General features: G+C 46.6%; 1 protein-coding gene across 4 annotated transcripts in view; it reads right to left on the bottom strand.

Annotated features, from left to right (window-relative positions):
* Positions 1 to 20,049, bottom strand: part of GNAS (GNAS complex locus) — an 812,652-nt gene that overhangs the window by 22,572 nt on the left and 770,031 nt on the right. For all 4 annotated transcript variants that reach the window (XM_085619449.1, XM_085619450.1, XM_085619451.1 and 1 more), the window contains 2 exons: positions 19,764 to 19,884; positions 12,826 to 12,956 (listed from right to left, as the gene is read on the bottom strand). In XM_085619449.1, coding sequence (XP_085475575.1) covers positions 12,826 to 12,956; positions 19,764 to 19,884 — 252 coding nt within the window. The remainder of the gene's footprint in view (positions 1 to 12,825; positions 12,957 to 19,763; positions 19,885 to 20,049) is intronic.

Raw genomic sequence — 20,049 nt, 5'->3', positions numbered from 1 at the left:
AAGAACAGATCCTGTGGAAAAATTGCAGAGTCAGCTGCACCGAGATGTTGGTAAACAAATATAGCAATTTCGGTACGATGGCCTTTTTCATGAGTGCTATATGGCCTGCCATAGACAGGGGAGGGGTCACCCATCGCCCAATCTTTTCATCTGTGTTTCAGAGCAACCTGCAGGTATTCCTGATGATTGTGGAGATGTCAGGACTAATACACACGCCCAGATATTTCAGAGCCGAAGAGCACCATTGGAGAAGATGGCACAACAGATACTCAAACGTCTCTGCTGTCAGCGGGAGGATTAAGTAATTCTCTGAATGGAAGGTAAATCCAGATATCTTTCCAAATTGAATAATCTTGTGATTCAGGTGTTGAAAAATTATGCCCTGGCTCTCTGATAAAGAGAACCTTATTATCCGCATATAATTATATGAGCAGTCCTCGGTCTCTAAAGTACCGTATTCTAAGGAAGTCCTGCTGTCTCAGCTTACATTAACATGCCAGTGGCTCTGTCGCTAGTGCGAATAATATCGGAGAAAAGGGACATCCCTACCGAGTGCCCCTGGTAATAAGAATGGAGTCTGAAACTTGACCATTTAGGCATATTATAGCAGTAGGGGCTGTGTGCAGTAATTTAGTTCAGCCCTAAAAGGAATGTGCAATCCCCATTCCATGCAAAATGGAAAACAAATATTCCCATTCAACTTTGTTGAATGCGTTGGCTGCGTTGAGAAAGACTGTGGCTGCTTTAAAATCTGGATTTAAGTGTTGTAGCAATACAAACAAGCATTGGCATAGCCAATAGGTCTCGCTTTTGGGACCTTATAAGTATTTAGTTATGCAGCACAATATCTTTGGTGCAACAACATCAACTGTTGCATGGTTAAACACTTATAAGGTCCCAAAGGCGAGACCTATTGGCTATGCCAATGCTTTTTTTTTTTTTAGTTTTGTCATTTATATGTCAATCAAAGCGAGTTGCTGTGTGCTCCTAAACACGAAACTCATGACACAATTAGATTTAATAGGGAACATGTGAATATTGTTGGGAAAGTGACGTTCGCCAAAGCACGTTACAAAACCAAGAAATACACTTCACGGAGACTAAATCACTAAACGTTATATAAAATTATTTAAATAGCCGCGAAGATACCTCAGTTAATTAAGGCATGCTGCTGAGATCAAAGTGCAACATGCAGCCCAATAGTTTAACTCGAGTTGAGCTTTCTCTGCCTTTCATCCTTTTGGGACAGATACATTAAGAACCACCAAATTGGATGCCAAATAAAACAAGTGTTTTTTAAAATTATTATCGCTCTTGCAGAGCTAATCTGCCGCGCGTGAACCGTCCCGCGTCAAGACCACCTAAATTTAGAAACTTATATTCACACACACAAAAAATATAAACACGCTTAAAGGCAAACTGCCTGCTGCTTTATGTGAAAGGCGATAAGGTTTTTAACTGCCAAAATATACAAAGTGCTTTAAGTGACTACATAAGGTCTACTCAGTTGTGTTTTAACAACAATCACTCAGTATCCTAAAATAGCCCAGCCCTTAAGAGACAAGTACGGCGATTCTAGCACAACAGCATGGCTTATAGTAATGCAAATTAAAACAGGAACGACTTTAGTCGGCACAAGTCTTATCAACTACAAGGGACAGAGAACAATGTTGTGATTTTAGCAGCGCTTCCAAGTGAGCCATGATGCGGTTTACAAATTAGATTCGAAATGTGCTGTTTATAGATTTTGGGGAAGAAACCGTCGTTACAAAACCCATTTTCTGAAAATAAAAAAAGGGAAAATCAACGCTCAGATTGACTTTTGCGAAAATGTGTCAAACATTTCAACAACCAGAGAAGCACCGAGATAAACAAAACGGGCAGTGCAATAAACAAAACAAGCATTGGCCGCGCGGCCGTAAAAGTAACGCCGCGCGGCCGTGAAAGCGAAAGTCATTGCGATCGCGGTGGAAGCGATCGCGATGACTCGTTCTGTGCTAAGCACGCGAGGGATGCGCGCGCAGCATTGGAGAGGCGAAGGTGCGCTTGTGCGCATAACAGCAAGCTGGTGGCCGGAAAAAGCCTGTGGGTAGCACTTCGAAAACCCGCTTACTAAATGTCTCGCCAGAGCAGCGCATGCTCTGCCTCAGGCGAGCCCTAAAAAGGTGCATATGTTGTGGGGCATAGACCGTTCTGGAATAAAACCAGATTTGTCTGGCAACTACTTTTGCTAATATTTTTGTGTCAATATTTATTAAGGAGTGAGGATGATAAGATCCACGTCTGTCAGGCTTGCGCATTATGTCAACAAATACGTTACTTTTGGTAACGCTCTGTCTAGTGGAGACTATCTAGCAGCAGATTCCTCACTTTTTGACTATTCCCCCCCCAGGCATCAGACTGGATCCAGAAACGTATTAGCAATGCTTCTGCATGCCAGTAGGTGGCGCCTTGTGGCTCCATGCTGATGCACTTCCACCCTGGAAATTACGTGTGGGACCTAAATAGGCACCAATCCTGTCTGCTCAGTTGCTTTCAAAACTGTTTGCACCCCCACACGCAGAGCCCCAATAGGAAATTGGTAGACAGTGTGCAGATTCCTAGACTTGTGATCTTATAAATTGGTAGATTCCGAACAGAACAGGGAGGGTGAGAGGGTTGGAGGAATCTGAAACTAGAGTCTCTACCAGAAAGAGCGCTACTGAAGGTAACAAATTTATTCTTCTGAAAGAGACTTCGAACTGCAGATTCTTCACCTTTTGAAAAGATACCAAAGCAGTACCCAAGGGAGGTGGGCTGTGAACTGACTCAAACCCGAAAAGTACTGCAGGACCAAGCAGGATGAGTGGCCTTCTCAGTATACCCGACTGTACACACAATAGTACTTCATGAACATATGGATAGTCACCCACGGAGCAGCCTGGCAGATGTCTAGAACAGGGACCCCGCATGCTAACGCAGTGGTAGCAGCTCTGGCCATGGTGGAATGTGCTTGCAGGCCTTCTGGAGGCTGCTTCTTTGCCAGTGCATAGGAGATCTTGATGCAGAGTAGAGCCTTTCCCTTTTTCTTTGCCAGTGCATATGAGATCTTAATGCACCTTTCCCTCCGGCGAACACCCACAAAGAGCTGATCGTCCACCCAGTGGTCTTTGGTATGATCTATCTAGAAGCTCAGAGCTCTCTTGGGGTCAATGGAGTCCCTCCCCTCAAAGGAGTAAAGCAGAGAATAGAATGCTGGCAGAGTGATGTTTTGGCTGATCTGGTACGGCATCAAAACTTTCGGAAGAAAGTATGCGTTAGTGCACAGAACCAGCGCACATGTTTGTTGGATGAACGTAAAGAGCCTGATGCTCACACTGTGCGGAGGTGATGGTAACCAGGAACACAGTTTTGATGGTATGAAGCTGTAAGGAACAGCTGTTGAGCGGCTTGATTGGAATAAAAATCAGACAGGTACTGACACGATTGAGGCATCACAAACTGAGAATGGGGAAATAGCTTCACAACTGGCGATTTAAACAAGGAGGGCTGATCAGGCAATCCTAGGAAGGCCAAGTGGGCCATAAGATAACCCTTAAGTGTGTCCAGAGCAGCGCCGTGCCAGGTGGGAGACAGAACAATAAAACATCAGACAGTTTGGCCTTCCGTGTGGGTGGGGGGCTTGGGGAGAGTTGACTAACCTGACGAGTGCTGTACAATACCACAAATGTGTCCCAACAAGTGTATACAGATTTTATTTTGGGACGCCTGGCTGTCAGGAGGACACAAACCACCTCTGGGGGAAAGTCAAAGGTGTTCAGCTGTCACCGCTCAATCTCCACGCATGAAGGTTGCGAAGGCAGGAAACAGCAGAACCATGTCCTGCTGCTGCGACAGCAGATCCTTCTGGAGAGGCAGCCTGATCAGCGGACATATGGTAAAGCCCAGGAGTTCTGGATACAATACCCTCAATGCCCAATCCGGAGCCAACAGGATGATTTATCCTGATCTTCTTGAGAACTTGACTCAGGAGTGCTATCGGCAGGAAAGCATACATGAGCCAGAGTTCCACTTGAGGAAGAATGTGTCTCAGTGTGAGAGACACCTTGAAAACTTCAACACACTGAAGTGCTGACATTGCACAGATCAAGTCAAGGTTCTCCCCATTCGTGGAAGAGATCTTGCCCCATCTTCAGATGTAACTGCCACGTGTGATCTACTAAGTGCAGACGGTTGAGTTAATCCCCACTGGCATACAGGGAACCTGCCAGGGTATTCGACACCAGGAAAATACTCTAGTGGTCCAGCCATTTCCTAAGGTGTAAGGACTCCCAACACAGGGTCCAAATCCCACCCTGCCCTGATGCAGCACCACATGGGGTGTGATGGCAGAAAGGGTTTTTAGCATCACGCAGATGGTCCTCAGCTCCACAAGGTTGATTTGGAACCAGGACGGCAACAGAGACCAGAGGCTTCGAATCTCCCCCCTCTCTCAGCTGGCCGCCCCAGCCCAGAAGTGACTCATCAGTCACCACTGTCATCTGTGGTTGGAGAAGGGAGACTGGTCTGCTAATGACCCAATCGCAGTCCAGTCATCACAAACACAGATCCTTTGCAGTCTCCTCTGAAATCTGGACATGGTCGGAGGGGTCCCAATATTGTTGGGCCCACTGGAACTTAAGATCCCACTGCAGAGTCCACATGTCACCTGATGTGCTCGACCTGCACGATGCAGGAGGTCGTAAGTCCCAGCGGCCTCAGAGTCGCCCTCACTAAAATCTAGGATCGAGGTCGACAGATCGGGATCATAGCCTGAATGTCCTGGATCCTTTCCCGGAAAAAAGGCAGGAAACTGAACAGTGTCCAGGATGGCCCGTTGAAGGGAAGCATCAGTAGCATTTAGAGTGAACTGTAAAGATGACAGGAGGATTGCTGTAGGCTGGAAGTGGATACTGACACCCGGGGTGAGTCTGCTTTCAAAAGCTAGTTGTCAAGGTAGGGGGAAGACTGGCATTCCTGAAGGTGTGCTGCCATCCCTTTTGTGAACAGCTGAGACCTATGCTAACTGAAAATGCTTCTCTCCCAGCATGAACTGCATGTTGCACTGATAGGCCAGCAGTACAGGAATATGGAAATAAGCGCCCTGTAGGTCCAACGCCACCATCCAGTCTCCGGGGTAGAGGGCAGACAAAACCTAGTCCAGTGTGAGCACTTTGAATTTCTACTTCTGGAGGAAGGGGTTGAGAGGGCGCAAATCTAGAATAGGCGGAATACCTCCATCTTTCTTGGGCACAAGGAAGTAGCAGGAATAACAACCACGCCCATCTGCTAGCACTGGCACCCTCTCTATAGCCCCATTTGGCCAAAAGGGCTTGCACTTCCTGCTGCAAAATACAGAGATGGTCCTCGTCAATCATTGGGTAGATAGTAGCAGGTGCAGCGTGGGTGAAAGGAAGGGTAGAGAGTAGCCCTTGTGAACAATTGGAGGACCCACCTGTCCGATGTGATCACTTGCCAACCTGGATAGAATCTGTGGATTCTGCCTCCCGCTAGGTGGCTGTGAACCTGTAAAGGTACACTAAAGAGGTGTAGCAAATGGGGCAATATGTGTGTGTGTGTGTGAGAGAGAGCATAGTACCATGGCTTCTCCCGGAAAACTGATGAAGGCAGGGGAGGGGGCTTGCGGTAAGGGATGCCTCGTCTAATGCTGCGAGGGGCACGCTTTGGACTTGCTGATTGCAAGACTGGTAAAAAACGCCCTAAGAGTGAGCTGTAGTCCTACCTTCCTTGAAACATTTAAAGGCAGAGTCAGCCTTATCCCCGAACAAGCTGGTCCCATCAAACATATCCATCAGGGAGGACTGGACGTCGTTCGAGAACCCAGTAGATCATAGCCACCCATGGCAACAAATGGAAATACTGGTGCCAATAGCCCATCCAATGGAGTAGGTGGTGTCCAAGCCACAACGAATTGTGAACTTGGCCACATAATGACCATCATAAATGGCCTGAGAAAGAACAGGCCGAAGGTCTTCAAAAACACCCTGGTGGACTTGTGCCACCGAGGCACGGCAAAATAGCCCAACAAACAGGAGGTGTTTGATTGAACGCAGGGCCAAACTGGTGGAGGAGAAGAGGTGTTTCCAAATGTCTCCACTCTCTTCAACTTCCTGTCAGGTGGAATGGTAGGGAAATCGTTGAGGTTGGTCTGGCTAGTAGAAAGGTTCACAAAAGGCACTCTGGAGTGCTGTGCTGTGGAAAGGAGGCTGGGTCGCCTGGAGCCGGACGTGTTGTCTGGCCAATTGTTGGTTAACAGGAGGGCCGGTACAAGGCTTAGCCCAAGCTCCTAGGAGGGTATCCATCAAGGCCTCTTAAATGTAAAAGGTGCTCAGAAGCAGCCTGGCCAAACTGCAAGACTTTAATCAGGACGTTCGTTTTCACCTCCAAGGTGGGGAGGCGGTCAAGGACTTCAGCTGCGCTACATATGACCATGGCAAAGGAGGCTGATTTTTTGTGTGGCTGGTCCAGTAAGAGAGCAAAAGGAGGAGGGGGGGGGCAAGAGTATCAAGCCCACTCGCCACTGACAAGTTCTCTCACCAACTGTCATCGGCATAAGACTGAGCGAAATCACCCAGGTCATAGTGGTTATCTGAGTTCATTCTGAAAAGTGAGTGTAAAGAATATTGTCTGCCTTGTGGTAAAGCGAATGCAAAAACCTTGGTTGGAGTCGGTTACAACGTTGGTCAAAGTCAGGCCAGTATAGAGTCTGCGTCTGAGAGGATGATCTGGGCCACCTGTTCAGGCGGTGCAGTCAGCGCCGACATGCCCGGGTGTGGTCGTGGGCACCCAGGACAGCATCGGTGCTGAAGCCAAGAGTAGAAGGGGCGCAGAGGGTTCAGTTGGCACAGAGGGCGAATCCTCCAGCTATGATCCAGGTGGGAGGCCTCTCAGGTCCATGAGGCCCAAGGCGCGCGAGAGGGAGTTAGTAAAGATCCGTTGAGCCAAAAGATATCTCTCTTGAACTCCTCGATCTGGCGCATTGTGGCTGAAGGCCCCGGAAACTCTGTGCCAGAACCTGCTGCAGAATCGGCTTCAAAGTTGGCTTCCTTTGGGAGCAGGAACGGAACTGTTGGCACTGCTGACACACTTCATTGGGTGAATAGCAATGGCGTGAAAGGACAGAACTCTGCTTCAACGACTTATTTGTTTTGTGCTTACCAGAGGACTTTGAGCGCGACGAAGGCTGGCTCCATTGACTGCAGGAGCGGGATAGAGCCTTGGACCTGGAGCTTTCCCGGAGCTACATTATCTTGTGCTTGGTGACAAAGTTTATCATTACCTTCCCCAATAGCCTCTGGGTGCATCGACGTGCAGGCTCCGAAGATCTTAGATCCGTGCCAAATCCCAGACACAACAGGCAGATCTGATGGGAATCCTGCAACAGACATCTGCTTGTGACAGTTCTTAAGAGGGCTTAAAACTTGTCTTAGGGGGAGTGACATCCCTTGCATACTGTCAAATTTTATAGACAAGCATTTGAAATGCAATAGGTCCCGCAGTTACGAGAGTTTAAGCTATTGGCATTGTAAATAATGCCTTTTATTTATGTTTTTAAAAATAAAACAAAAAGGTATTATTTGCAATGTCAATAGCTCAAACTCGCGTCAAAGCGAGACCTCTTGCATTGCAAATGCTTTTTGAAATTTGCAGTTTCCCCCTGCCCAAGCATCAGTTTAGGGGCCCCTTCTGTGTGATTGTTGTTTTATGCCTCTATGCTATTGACGGCTCCAGTAGTGGTCGGAGCTGCGGGTAGCGACAGTACCCTCACCCATATTATATGGTACTATCCACACATTGCTTGCATCCGGGGTAAAAAAACCAAAAAAAACACTCTTAGATGGTCCCTTGAGCAGAGGAATTTACTGGGAGGACCCTCTGAAGCAGACTATTATCTGTAGTGTACTCTGTGGGAACACTGCCATGTATGCTGCTTGCAGCCAAATGTGATTTTGACTAGGTGGGCAACAGTAATTCTCCTGTGTGAGAATACGTGGTGGCAGTGTTTTGGGCTCCTGGGAATAGAAAATGGCCCAGGGACGTGAGCATACCTTTCGAAAACAATGTGGCATGTTACTTTCTTACTTGGCTAAAAACTTTAAGTGGCTCCACGGCCCACAGAGACTGAGGTAGTTGGACATTCTGGAACATTCAGAATTGTGCGACACCAGAGATGACAGGGGCGGTGGGGAACGAGCCCGCTTAGTTGTAACGTTATGGGAGAGGAGCTCTGTGGTTGGATGCCAAGGAATGATATTGAAATTTGTGAAGCACTGTTTACTGTCGTTCAATCAGGTGGAAAGGGGTTGGGGAAGATGAGAGGGACTGTGTGTACATGTTTCTCCATATAACAGCTTGAATAAAATTATATAGAAAGCTAACCTAGCAGGTGGACGAGACTCCATGCCGAAGCCGCGGGGAGTGTGTGTGTGTGTGGAGGGGGGGGTGTAAAACTCCAGTTTCATTGATGCAGGGAGCGTCAGCAACAGCTCAAGGAGAACGAGGTGTTCACAGAAGGCTCTTTGGCTGTTGCTCTGAGTGGTAGGTGCAGGTCGTGCTATACCTGCCTGTTCTTTTTACAGCAGACACAATAAAAGTGAAGGAAAAGCGTGAAAGTGCCCAAGTTCGATGTTTAGGCCGGCGTAATGAACCTTGTTTGATCTGGAGTCCGGACGTTATCATAAGCCACCGTTGTTACCATGTTTTTGTGATCAGGGGCTGCCAGAAATATCTTAAACTGAGCCCGTGCAAATCCTACTTTACATGTCACTTATTTATTATATTTGACCTGGCAGCCGCTCGTTGTTCTCTAGATAGAGCTTGGCTAAGACAAAGACTAGTAAGACAGAACCGCTCAAGATGTAATAGCAATAAGAAAACCAGATAAAAGCAAATGGTTAAAGCGGCAGAATGTAATCCCCGGGCCTCTGAGCTCGCGCGCTCTTCCCTCTGGCTGCCAGATAAAAACAAATGGTTAAAGAATCAGAATGCAATCCTGGGCCTCTGATGTGGACGAGCAGTAAGATGCATCTTCCCTGCGATGATTTAAAGCATTCTTTTGCATTAAGCCTCTTAGCAGCGGCAGGGAGCTACAGAAACAAACAAAAGTGAAAGCACTTTGTGCTGAAACGCCGCGACCTGTCCGTACACGTGCACATTTTAACGAACATCCTACGGGATCTTACCTGCTCCCTCGCACAGAAAAAAGGGTCTCCCCCAGACTCTCTGCACAGCACTCGGTGGACGGAAGGGGTATCAAGGGGCCTACGCGGCTGGGAAGCAGCTCCATGTCTCTGGCTCCGATCTCTACTTCAGCCGCGACACTGTCCGAAACAAGCTGAAAGACGCCGTGATCATGCGAGCGTGCACACTGGCTGTCCAGACACAAGCTGAAAGACACGCCGTGCGTGTGTCCATGTGCTGTTCGGGCCCAAGCTGATGCAGACGCCGTGAGCGTGCACATCGGCTGTCTCCCTTTGCGCACCAAACCGCCAACAATAATCTCGCCAAGGCGAAGCAGCGCATGAGCTGCATTCGCTAGGCGAGACCTTAAAAAAAGTGGTCTCAGAGGAGAGGCACTCCAGATCCGCATCTAGAGGCACAGAAAGAAAGGAACTGACAGTGCATAGGAGTGGTGTCCATAGGCCCTGCCAGTCATTTCCGGAGCGGAATGGCGTCAGTGCAGAGCCACAAGACGCCACCTTCTGGCGAGCAGAAGCATTACTGAAAGGTTTCCGGATCCAGTCGGACGCATGGGGGAATATTTAAAAGGCACGGAATCTGCAGCTAGAAGTCTCTATCAGAAATGGCCTCTTGCATGGAGGGGTGCAATGCATGCTTTTTACGAGCGTCTTGAAAAACCTTCAACCGCCACAGCACCAGTAGATGTGCACATTCCTTATAGAATTCGCTTGGGACACAGTTACTACCTGGGGTCTTAAATCCGGATAGATCTTGTATAGCAACAAGGATCTCTAATAATGTGAATGGTTGTTCAACATATTGATGGTGACGGTCATCTAACCAAATCAGTGCCATATCATTCAAATATTAACTGACACAAGTGTTATCGCATTGTACACCTTAAGAGGCATCTAAGGAGTAATAAAAACAATGGCAAATCCTCCAAGGTTCCGTTTAGTCTCATATCACAAATTGATCACCTGTCCGTGTTAACTCACTGGAGCCACAAGGGTGTCTTAGCACAGCTAGGGTGAGATTCTGCAGTTCGCCCTCCCCGAATGCTTGAGCCTGCATACCTTTCGTCATGTACCACATCTCTCTATCTGCTATCTCACAATATTCTGTGAGCTTATGGATTTCCGATAAAACAGGATTTGCCAAAGTTTGCATATATTGGAGTCCCAGGAAAGTGAATGTCTCTCTCCAGCCCCGCCAAGACAGTTCTAAGTGTTTTCAGTATTCCCTGATTAGCGATACATGCAACCCTGATCACCACCCTAAATGCCTCGCACAGGACCCCAGGACTATCTACTGAACCCTCGTTACAGTAGTCAGCAATTTGGGTCTACGGTTCCTCCCTAAAAATCTTCATCTTCACAGCCCCGTAAGATAACTACCATCAACCCAAAGGTGTATGAGGCGCTGGGATTAGGTGCTTTAATTGGACCAAGAAGTGGTCTGACAATGTTCTTGATAAATGTTGCATAGATTTAACCCAGGAACATACATTAAAGTATTTTTTGTTTCTGGGAGAGATCACAAGTTAGCTTGATACCGAAACTTAAACTTGGATGCAAAGCAACTTCAACATTCGCCGAACCCTAAATAACAGCTGTGTGCAAAGCATGTGATCCACAGCTACACAAACATACGCTATAACTAGTTTCGAAATGAGAACCTATTCACTTCATTAGAACTACATAAAAGGTCCCTGGAGTAGACGGTCTCCTAAATGCTCATTCTTGGTACGTGTTGGGTATGATATTGTTTTGTATGCATCAAAGGCTGAATCTCTTCCATCTAAAGTGGTAGGGTGTACTGCTGGAAGGGTATTTTGCCTCTTTCACAATGTACATGCATGTCTGTGGGAGATTCACATGCTCATAATTTTTAATTGCAGAAGCAAGTCAGCTGAACTCCAAAATAGTGAGCTGGGGATTAGAATTTGAACTTGAACCCTAGAAAGAAGATCCAGTCAGCACATCAACCTCTTGCAAGGTTGCTACAATATGTGGAAATCTAGGAACCATAAATAATACGACTTCTCTGGTGTTATCAAAACCATCCAGCCTGGAGTATTTCAGTTCCATTAGTTCTGCTGCCATCTATAAAATCGGTGAAAAGGAACAAGGAAATTCCCCTAACCAACTGATTAAAGGGTACTGCACCTCTTTCCTGGTTGATGAAATCGGGATGCAAAGTCTAGATGGTTGCTGTTGCTTGTGACGGCACAGAGATGTGTGTGAACAATCCATGGAAAAAACTCCATTGCATGACCTTGTCGTAAAGAGCCACTCAAGGTTCTCCTGAAAACCTCTGCTGCTAGCTTTTGCATTGATAGTTGGCATCAGGAAGGTGCATTACTATAACCAACTTTACTGGCTAGCACTATCTGACAAATGGTTTCTGATTCTTAGAACAAAACTTGAAACCTCATTTCCTCCGCTTTTACATTTTGGTGCTATTGTCCATCTGAACCAGAATGGATTTCATTCTCATTGAATATTGTAAGCATTTCAGGGCTTGGTGCAACACCTTACATTCCTAAAGATGTATACTGTAAAAGTCCCCGATATTCAGAGCAGAGACCAGGTGGCTGTGTGTCATCAAAAACAAAAAGAGACATTTCCACTTACAAAATGCCTGGTGACAGGACACTGATGATTGTGAAGACCAACAAGGGATTACAGAAAACAGCAGGGTTTTGTTGTGTAATGGAGCATGTATGGTGTGGGGTCACGGTGATGTAATTAAAGAGTGGGATTTCTTTTAAATTGTGAAGTCCAAATAGTAAGGACATGCATTAGCATCGTATATTGGAGAGCTAATTTTTCTTGGGAGTGGCTTCATGACTAACTTGAAGTCTTCAATTACACAATAAACAAATATCTGTTTGATAACCAGCTTACCACAATTGACATCAAACAAAGGAGAGGAATTAAAGTACAAATGCGTGAGAGGTACATTTAAGCATGGTTTATTTAGGAGAAGGGAGATAAGTATGTGAGGCCAGGGAACCAGAATTTGAAACAGCAGAGGAATATGCAACTGTGGTGATGCAACATATACCTTCTATGGAAGCTCAACAAAACCAAACATTGAGTATGCAGCTGTACTTCAATTGTTGTACTGCACTGTAGTTAGAGTTGAGAGAATGTAGTGAGAAAAGCAAACAGGCGGTTACTGTCAATTTTTCATTATGATTCATTTGAAAAGACAAAAATTCCTCATAGCTCTGTGGATTGGTGGGCATTCAAATTTGAAAGTGACATTGAAAGTCACTCCCAGACTAATAAAAGTGCTGCAATGCCATAAACAGCAGGCTTTCCACAGAACAAAAACCAACAACATATTAATGGAAAGAGGATTCCGTCTCTCAAAGGGAATAAACTCCAGCCAAGAACCAGCTTTCGTAGACTCTTATTCAGAGTCCTTAGTGGACACTAAGTAACAAAACCCGAGCCTTCCCAATAAACCAGCACAGACAATTTAGCTTGCATCAATATATGCTGCCACTAAAACTTGATACTACACACTTGTGACAAACTGGTCAAAAACAAGAATCACAACACACCACAGACCGCTATTAATAACAAAAATTCTGACCATCATCTGGTGTAGTGTAGCGAGCAAATTCTGGAAAGTAGTCTTCAATTTTGGATTTTCCAACCTTAACCTTGTCAGCCAGCAAATCTTGTTTATTCAGAAAAAGAATTACTGAAATGGTCCGTAGCCACCTGCAAAAGAAAAGTCAAACTTATGAGCATAGTGTAATCATTTTTGCATTTAACATGTAATTACATTTCCAAAGGAATCAGTCTGAGACGAAAATAAACATTAGGTATAAACAAGGTTGTTGATTTTAAAATAATTTATTTAGTTGGGGCCACCATCAACATTATCCAATGAGTCAGAGTTAAGACTTTTGAGAAACCCCAAGTCCAGCATGAGTATTGCAAGTGCCGGACCAATCCACAAAAAGAAAAAGTAACAAAAAATGTAGACATACACACTGCCTAGACACGGTTATCAGAACATTCTTCTTAATCAGTGAACAGATATGGTCGTTCTTCACTCTCTCACTCTACAGAACTACAGTAGTATAGTGCCACTATAAAACAAGTTACCTAGGCAACGCTCTTTCTGGTACAGACTCTAGCCGCAGATTCCTCACCTTTTGAATATTCCCCAGGTGTGAGACTGGATCCAGAAACTTTTCCACAGTACCTCTGTGCACCGGAAGGTGGTGCTGTATAGCTCTGCACTGAATCCCTTGTGCTCCAGAAGTGACATACGGGGCCTATATAGGTGTAATTCCTGCGCGCTGTCAGCTGCAATCGAGACTATTTATGACCCCCAGACATTAAGCCCCAAAAGCAAATGCATAGACCAGTGGTCAGATTCCTAGATGTGGGATCTTTTTAATGGGTAGAGTTCAATCACAAAACGGTGGGAATGGGAGGGGCAGTGAGGAATTTGCAGCTAGTCTCTACCTGAAAGAACATTACCAATGATAAGTAACTTGTTCTTTTGAAAGAGACTTTGAGGCATATTGCTCATCTTTTGGCTAGATACCAAAGCAGTTGAGCAGGGAAAGAGCCCTTCTCTATAACAGGGACTCTGCAATGTAGTAGCAGTTTGGCCCTGGTAGAATGAGCACGCAGTCTTTCTGAAGACTGCTTTTTAGCCAATGGTAGAACATTTTAATGCAGAGCATCGTCCAGTGCAATATGGTACGCTTTCGTACAGCCTTGCCCTTTTCGCCCTAGCGAACCCCTATAAGAGCTGATCGCCCACCTAGTGGTCTTTGGTATAATCAATGTAGAAACTGAGCGCTCTTTTGGAGGTCCAAGTGATGGCAGTTTCTCATCATCATAGAGGGATGAGGCAGAGCACAGAAGACTGGAAGAGTGATGGTTTGACAGAAATGGAACGGCATCACACCTTTCAGTAAAGACTATGCCCTAGTTTGCAGAACCAGCTTATCTGGGAAGAAGGTGTATGGTGAATGAAAATACAGAGCATGAAGCTCACTCATGCTGTGCTGAGGTGATGGCGGCTAGGAACACTGTTTTGATGGGGAGGAGCAGCAGGGAACAGCTGTGGAATGGTTCAAATGGAGTAGACTTCGAATAAGTAAGGAGGACATTGAGGTCCCATTAGGGCATCACAAAAGTAGAAGGGAAAAACAGATGCTGCAATCCTTTCAAAACCCTCATCCAATCAGTGATTTAAACAAGGAAGGTTGATCAAGTAATCGGAGCAAGGCTAAAAAATAACCTCTAAACATGCCCATGCATGGTCTTGCTGAGCGAGGGACAGAACAAAACTGGACACCAGACAACCGTGATGAAGGGAGTCAATTTGACATGTGCCTCACCAAACCCATAACTTGCCCCAGCGACAGGCTCCAGAAGCACAAATCCCGCAATCAGAATGTCTGCGGCTCTCGCAGAACTCAACATCGCTTCCCAAAATCTTTGGTGAGCCGAGCAATGAGCCGATACGTTCCTGAGTGAATGTGAACCAAGATGGCGCCGGGAGGATATCGAGCCTGCACCTGGAGGTCATATGACGGGAGCCTTGATACCACTGGCTCTAGCTGTGACTATCTGCGGAGCCCCCCCCCTGTCCCCATACCGAGGTACAGCACCGCCGGTTACCCCCAGTAAGTAAAGACTGCCATTGCGGAGGACCTGCCTGCCCGCAACATCGGTACAAGGCAGACACAGCCGGTGGGTGAGGGGCCCGCGTACTGGTTTGCTTTCTCACCGCTGCCGAGAACTCCTGGGAGATCGGGACTTTGATGAGAGACTCGGTTAACTACATTTACCCATTAATCTCCCTTTGAACATGCGGAGGCTTGATTTTTTCTGAAAACAGAGCGTTTTTATGCAATAAGTAACGGCCCATAAACGCATTCTTGAACATCCCGCAGTATTGAATTCCCGCAGCCGGACTTAATGACGGCGCACAACTGCTCTGCCTTGCAAGACCCCTGTCACGTCCTGCGGGGGCCAGGACTCATCTAGCTACTGGAAATGCGGCAGGTACGAACCTTTTCAAGTAGCTTCAAAATGGCTGCCTGGTGAGAAGTTCTGATTGGGAGCTCCCTGGCTAGTGATTGCCTTTTTGGCTTTAATCCCCTGGAAGCTACCCCCCCTTCTTGGACCCCCACTCACACCTGGGCTTAGATTTGACTGTTCTCATCTCACCAACTCCTGAATTTGACTTTTTCAGATTAATTCTCATTCATCATCTTGACACCGGAGACCGAGCAATATGTCCGATGCCCGGTGGAACTGCCTAGACAGCTATAGAGGAGATCAGCCCTGGTTCACCCCCTTGGCCGTCACCTACCCAGCTGGACATTGGGCACTGTTCTCCCCGTCTCCACACTGTGTCCTCCTCCCCCTTCCTGACGAATTACCGTAACTTTGCTTCTTTTTCTTATTGTTTTACTATGCTCTTGTAACGTATGTAATTTGTAACTTGTAACGCACAGATCCTCATGTAAAGTGCTCTGATACCTCCGGGTCTAGCCAGCGCTATATAAAACTAGTCAAATAAATAAATAAAACAGGCTTTCTTGGTCTTTGGGGGGGGCACCAGGCTACGAAGGTGACATCCAAGTGAGTAGCCGGAAAATTAAAATAGCCCCCCCACTTCTTTTCATGATGCCCCTGGTGACATCAACTATCTCTGGAAGTAGATCAAAGGAATTCAGCTGGTCCTGCTCAATCTCCATGCAGGACCGTGGAGATTGTGAAAGAACTGGGTGGAGAACCTGGCTCGGCTCATGAGACAGCAGATCTTCCTGTAAGGGCAGCATGATCAGGACAGATGCTGAAGCCCAGGAGTTCTAAATACCATACTCTATATGCCCAGTCAAGAGCCAGTAGCATGATTTGGGCCAGTTCGGTTCTGATCTTCTTGAGAACTTGAGGCAGGAGTGATATCGGCAGAAAGGCGTACACAAGTCCAAAGTTCCACCAGAGGCGGAACGGGGCTCAGAGCGAGAGATGCCTTGGAAACTTCAACGAACAGAGGTGCCGACATTGTGCAGTCTAAGTGGTGGCAAACTGATAGCCATGGTTCTCCCCATTCGCAGAAGAGACCTTGTGCCACCTCCGGGTGTATCCACCACTCCTGGTCTGCTAGGCGCTAGCAGCTGTTAGTCCGCCATGGTGTTCAATGAGCCTGCCAGATGGCTCATCCTTGCCGATCCATCCATTTCCAGAGGCTCAAGGCCACCTAGCACAGGGTCAGTGATCCCAACCCTGCTCTGTTTGTTGCTTACCATACCGTGGTGGCGTTGTCCATGGGCACCTGTATCAGCCCCCCGTTGATAGACAGCAGGAAGGCTTTCAGCTCCAAGCGAATGGCCCTCAGTGCAACCTCTCCAAGGCAGCTGCCCCAGCCCAGAAGTGAAACATCTGTTATCACTGTCAGCTCTTGGTAGGGAAGGGAGCGGGATCTGGAGCTATTGCAGTCCTAATCCGTCAACCACCACTGCAGATGATCTCCTCCAAAATCTGGACTTGGTCGGAGAGGTCTCCTTGATGTTGGGCCCATTGGGACTTCAGATCCCACTGTGAAGCCTGCATATGTCACCTGGTGTGCTTGACCAGAAGTATGCAGGAGGCCATCAGTCCCAGCAGCCTCCGAGTCTACCTCACTGAAATCAAGAACCAAGCCTAAAAGATTGGGTTCATAGTCTAAATGCCCTGGACTCTTTCCTAGTGGCGTGAAACCAGACGGTGTCCAAAATGACTCTGTTGAAGGAATGCGTCTGAGAAGAAGTCAGGTGTGATTTCGGCATGTTAATAGTGAACCACAAAGACGGCTGGAGGTTCGCCATCGTCTGGAGGTGGTTGAATGCTGCCTAGTATGAGCCCGCCTTCAATACCCAGTCACTGAGGTAGGGAAGACTGGTAACTCTAATCTCCGAAGGTGCACTTCCAGCACTGCCATCACTTCTGTGAACACCTGAGGGGCTCTGGTGAGACCGAAGGGGAGCACTGCAAACTGAAAGTTCTCTGTTCCCACCATAAACCGTAGGTGGCACTGATGGGCCGTCAATGTGGGTATCTGCAAATAGGTGTCCCTGCAATGGCTGATGTGAAGAGGCGTTTACCAAAGCACTCCACTCCCTTTGATTCCCAGGGGGGGAGTGTAAGGAAATTGTTGAGGTTGGTGAGGCTGCACCACGAGGTTCTCTGGAGAAGGGTACTGTAATAAAACAGCCTGGTTGCCCAGAGCAAGGCAATGGCACCTGGCAATCTGTCTGCTAACTGGCAGGCCAGTACAAGTCTTTGCCTAAGGAGGGTATCAGTCAGGGCCTAGTTGAAAGGGAGAATGGGTTCTATTGTAGGACTTCAGTCAGCACGTTTGCTTTCACCTCCACGGTGGGGGGCTGGAGATCAAGGACTTCCACTGTTATTCTCATAACCATCGCGTAGGAAGCGGATTCTTTCATGGGCGGGCCAAGAGGAGAGAAAAGATCAGTCAACAGGGAGGTATCTAGCCCACTAATCTCCTGCAAGTCCTCATACCATTGACCTCGGCATAGGGCTAAGCAAACTCATCGTCCTGGTCAAAGTCAGGTCAGTGCCAAAGAGGGAATGCAATAAATGTTGCCTGCCATGTGGAAGTTCAAATGCAGGGGCTGGTGCCTTGTTTGGGTTCTGGTGCGCGGTTGGTCGGAGTTAGATCGGCATTGGAGGACTGTCAGAACCACCTGCTCATGAGATTAGGTAGGCGTCGATGTACCAAGGCCTGACGTGGGTTTGGGTGCAGGGGGAGTCGTTGGAACTGGAGCTGAGGGCAGAAGCAGCTCACAGGGTCCAGCTGGTGCAGAGGGTGAGCCCCCCCTGAACTAGTCCAGGTGGAAGGCCTCTTGGTTCCGTTGGGCCCAAAGGTATGCGAAAGCGAGTTGGTAGGGATCCGAAGAGTGGGAATATAACTGCATAGAACTTTTCGATCTAGCACAGCATAGCAGAAGACCCAAGAAACTCTGGCTGTGCTAGAACGAAGCTGTGGCATCACCGCCAGAGTCGGCAAACTTCAAAAGTGAGGCGGTTGGCTTCACCCATGCACTTCGTCAGGGGAGTGGCAAAAAGGAGTTTAACTCCACATCAACTACTTCTGTTTATATTTTCCATGGGCTTAGAGCGTGACAAAGACTGACCTCAAGGGCGGCTCAGTCGACTACAGGAACGGGACCGGTATTGAGCCTTAAGACTTGAAGCGGCACTTAGAGCGGTCCAGATGCTGCTGCTTGGAGATTGAGTTTCGCTTTCTATTCCCGATAGCCTATAGGTACATAGACACACAGTCTCCACAAGTCTTAAGAGTCGTGTCCTGACCCCAGACACCACAAGCATACCTGGTGAGGTTCCGTCACAGACATTTGTTTGAGACAGTCCTTACAGGGTTTAAAACCCATCGTCTTAGGGGGTGACCTCTCTTGTACACTGGAAAGAAGAAAGTTGAGTGGGACAAAAATAAATTCGAGGGAAGGGTCTCTGACGAGAAGAAAGTCCAGATCTGTATGGCTTCGCACTTCACCTCGGAGTGGAACGGTGTCAGTGCGGAGTCACATGGTGCCTCCTTTCAGCACTGAAAGGTATTATGGAAAAGGCTTCAGGTCAAGTTTGACGCCTGGGGAATATTCAAAAGGTAAGGATTCTGCAGCTAGAATTTTCAATCCAAAAGTTTAATACACTATTAGTTATCTTCGATATATCCGGCATAAAATGATATTGCCTGGGTAAGAGTTGGCTAATAGCCAACAGTGGGTCATAAGGTCATTATTCAACTTCTTTGCATTTTTTTAAATATTTATGACTTCGAAACTAAACTAGAATAAACGTCATTTTTCAATTTCAAATATAGTAGCACTAAAAATCCATTCACGTTTAAAGTTCAAGGATTTAAATCTGCAGAATAATGGCTTGTGGAGCCAAGAAGAGATCAAAACCAAGCCGTCTGCACAAGACTGTGATACATTCTGTATTTTACTGCAGAAGATAAGATATTGTGAAGGAAAACATGTATATTGAAGGTCAAAAGCAAGAAAGGAAAACAAAAGCAGCATCAATAATCTCTCACATTAATTGGTATATTTTTTAAGAGCAGGAGAGTACTGTGGAACTTCAAGGATTAGGAATAAAAATTATTACTGGGCCCAGGATGCATGCCACGGAATGATCACAGATAGGCGGATCAAATATTTGCTTCTCAACGGTCATTCGGTAACAGAAGCTGCAGGCTGACTTACTGTGAGGAAATGGAACCCACTCCCACCACTGAACCTAGTCTTCTCTTCACACCCAGCAATAGAAGATAGATACTCAGCAACATGAGTTAGTTTATGTGGATTTGAATTTCCTGACGGGTCAAAGGAATACAACTGAAAAGCAATAAGTTTAGCCCAACAAAATGTAACAACTTTCATTGCAATGGTATACAACCAGCTAAGTGGCTGCAAAGGTTTGAATAATACAGATATAATTCAACACCTCTGTAAAAAGAATATTAACCTGTTGTTCCAGATGCTCTTGAAGAGATTTAGTGCTTCCTGAAGCCTGTTGGTCTGATTGTCCTCTCGAATAACCATGTTGTAGCTACTGCTCGCCACCACAAATATGATAGCTGTCACATCTACAGAAAAAGAGAAATATATATATATATATAAATATAGACAGTCCGCTATTCAGTACCAAAACTTAACTTACAATGCAAGTTACCGGGGCCACATAATAAATACCAAATCACCACATTCTCATGAACGTCAATTAACCCTCTCTAACTACTTTTCATTGCAGA

The sequence above is a fragment of the Triturus cristatus genome, chromosome 7 (assembly GCF_964204655.1).
Source record: "Triturus cristatus chromosome 7, aTriCri1.1, whole genome shotgun sequence".
Taxonomy (NCBI): Eukaryota; Metazoa; Chordata; class Amphibia; order Caudata; family Salamandridae; genus Triturus; species Triturus cristatus.
This window is presented reverse-complemented; position numbering and strand designations above follow the sequence as displayed.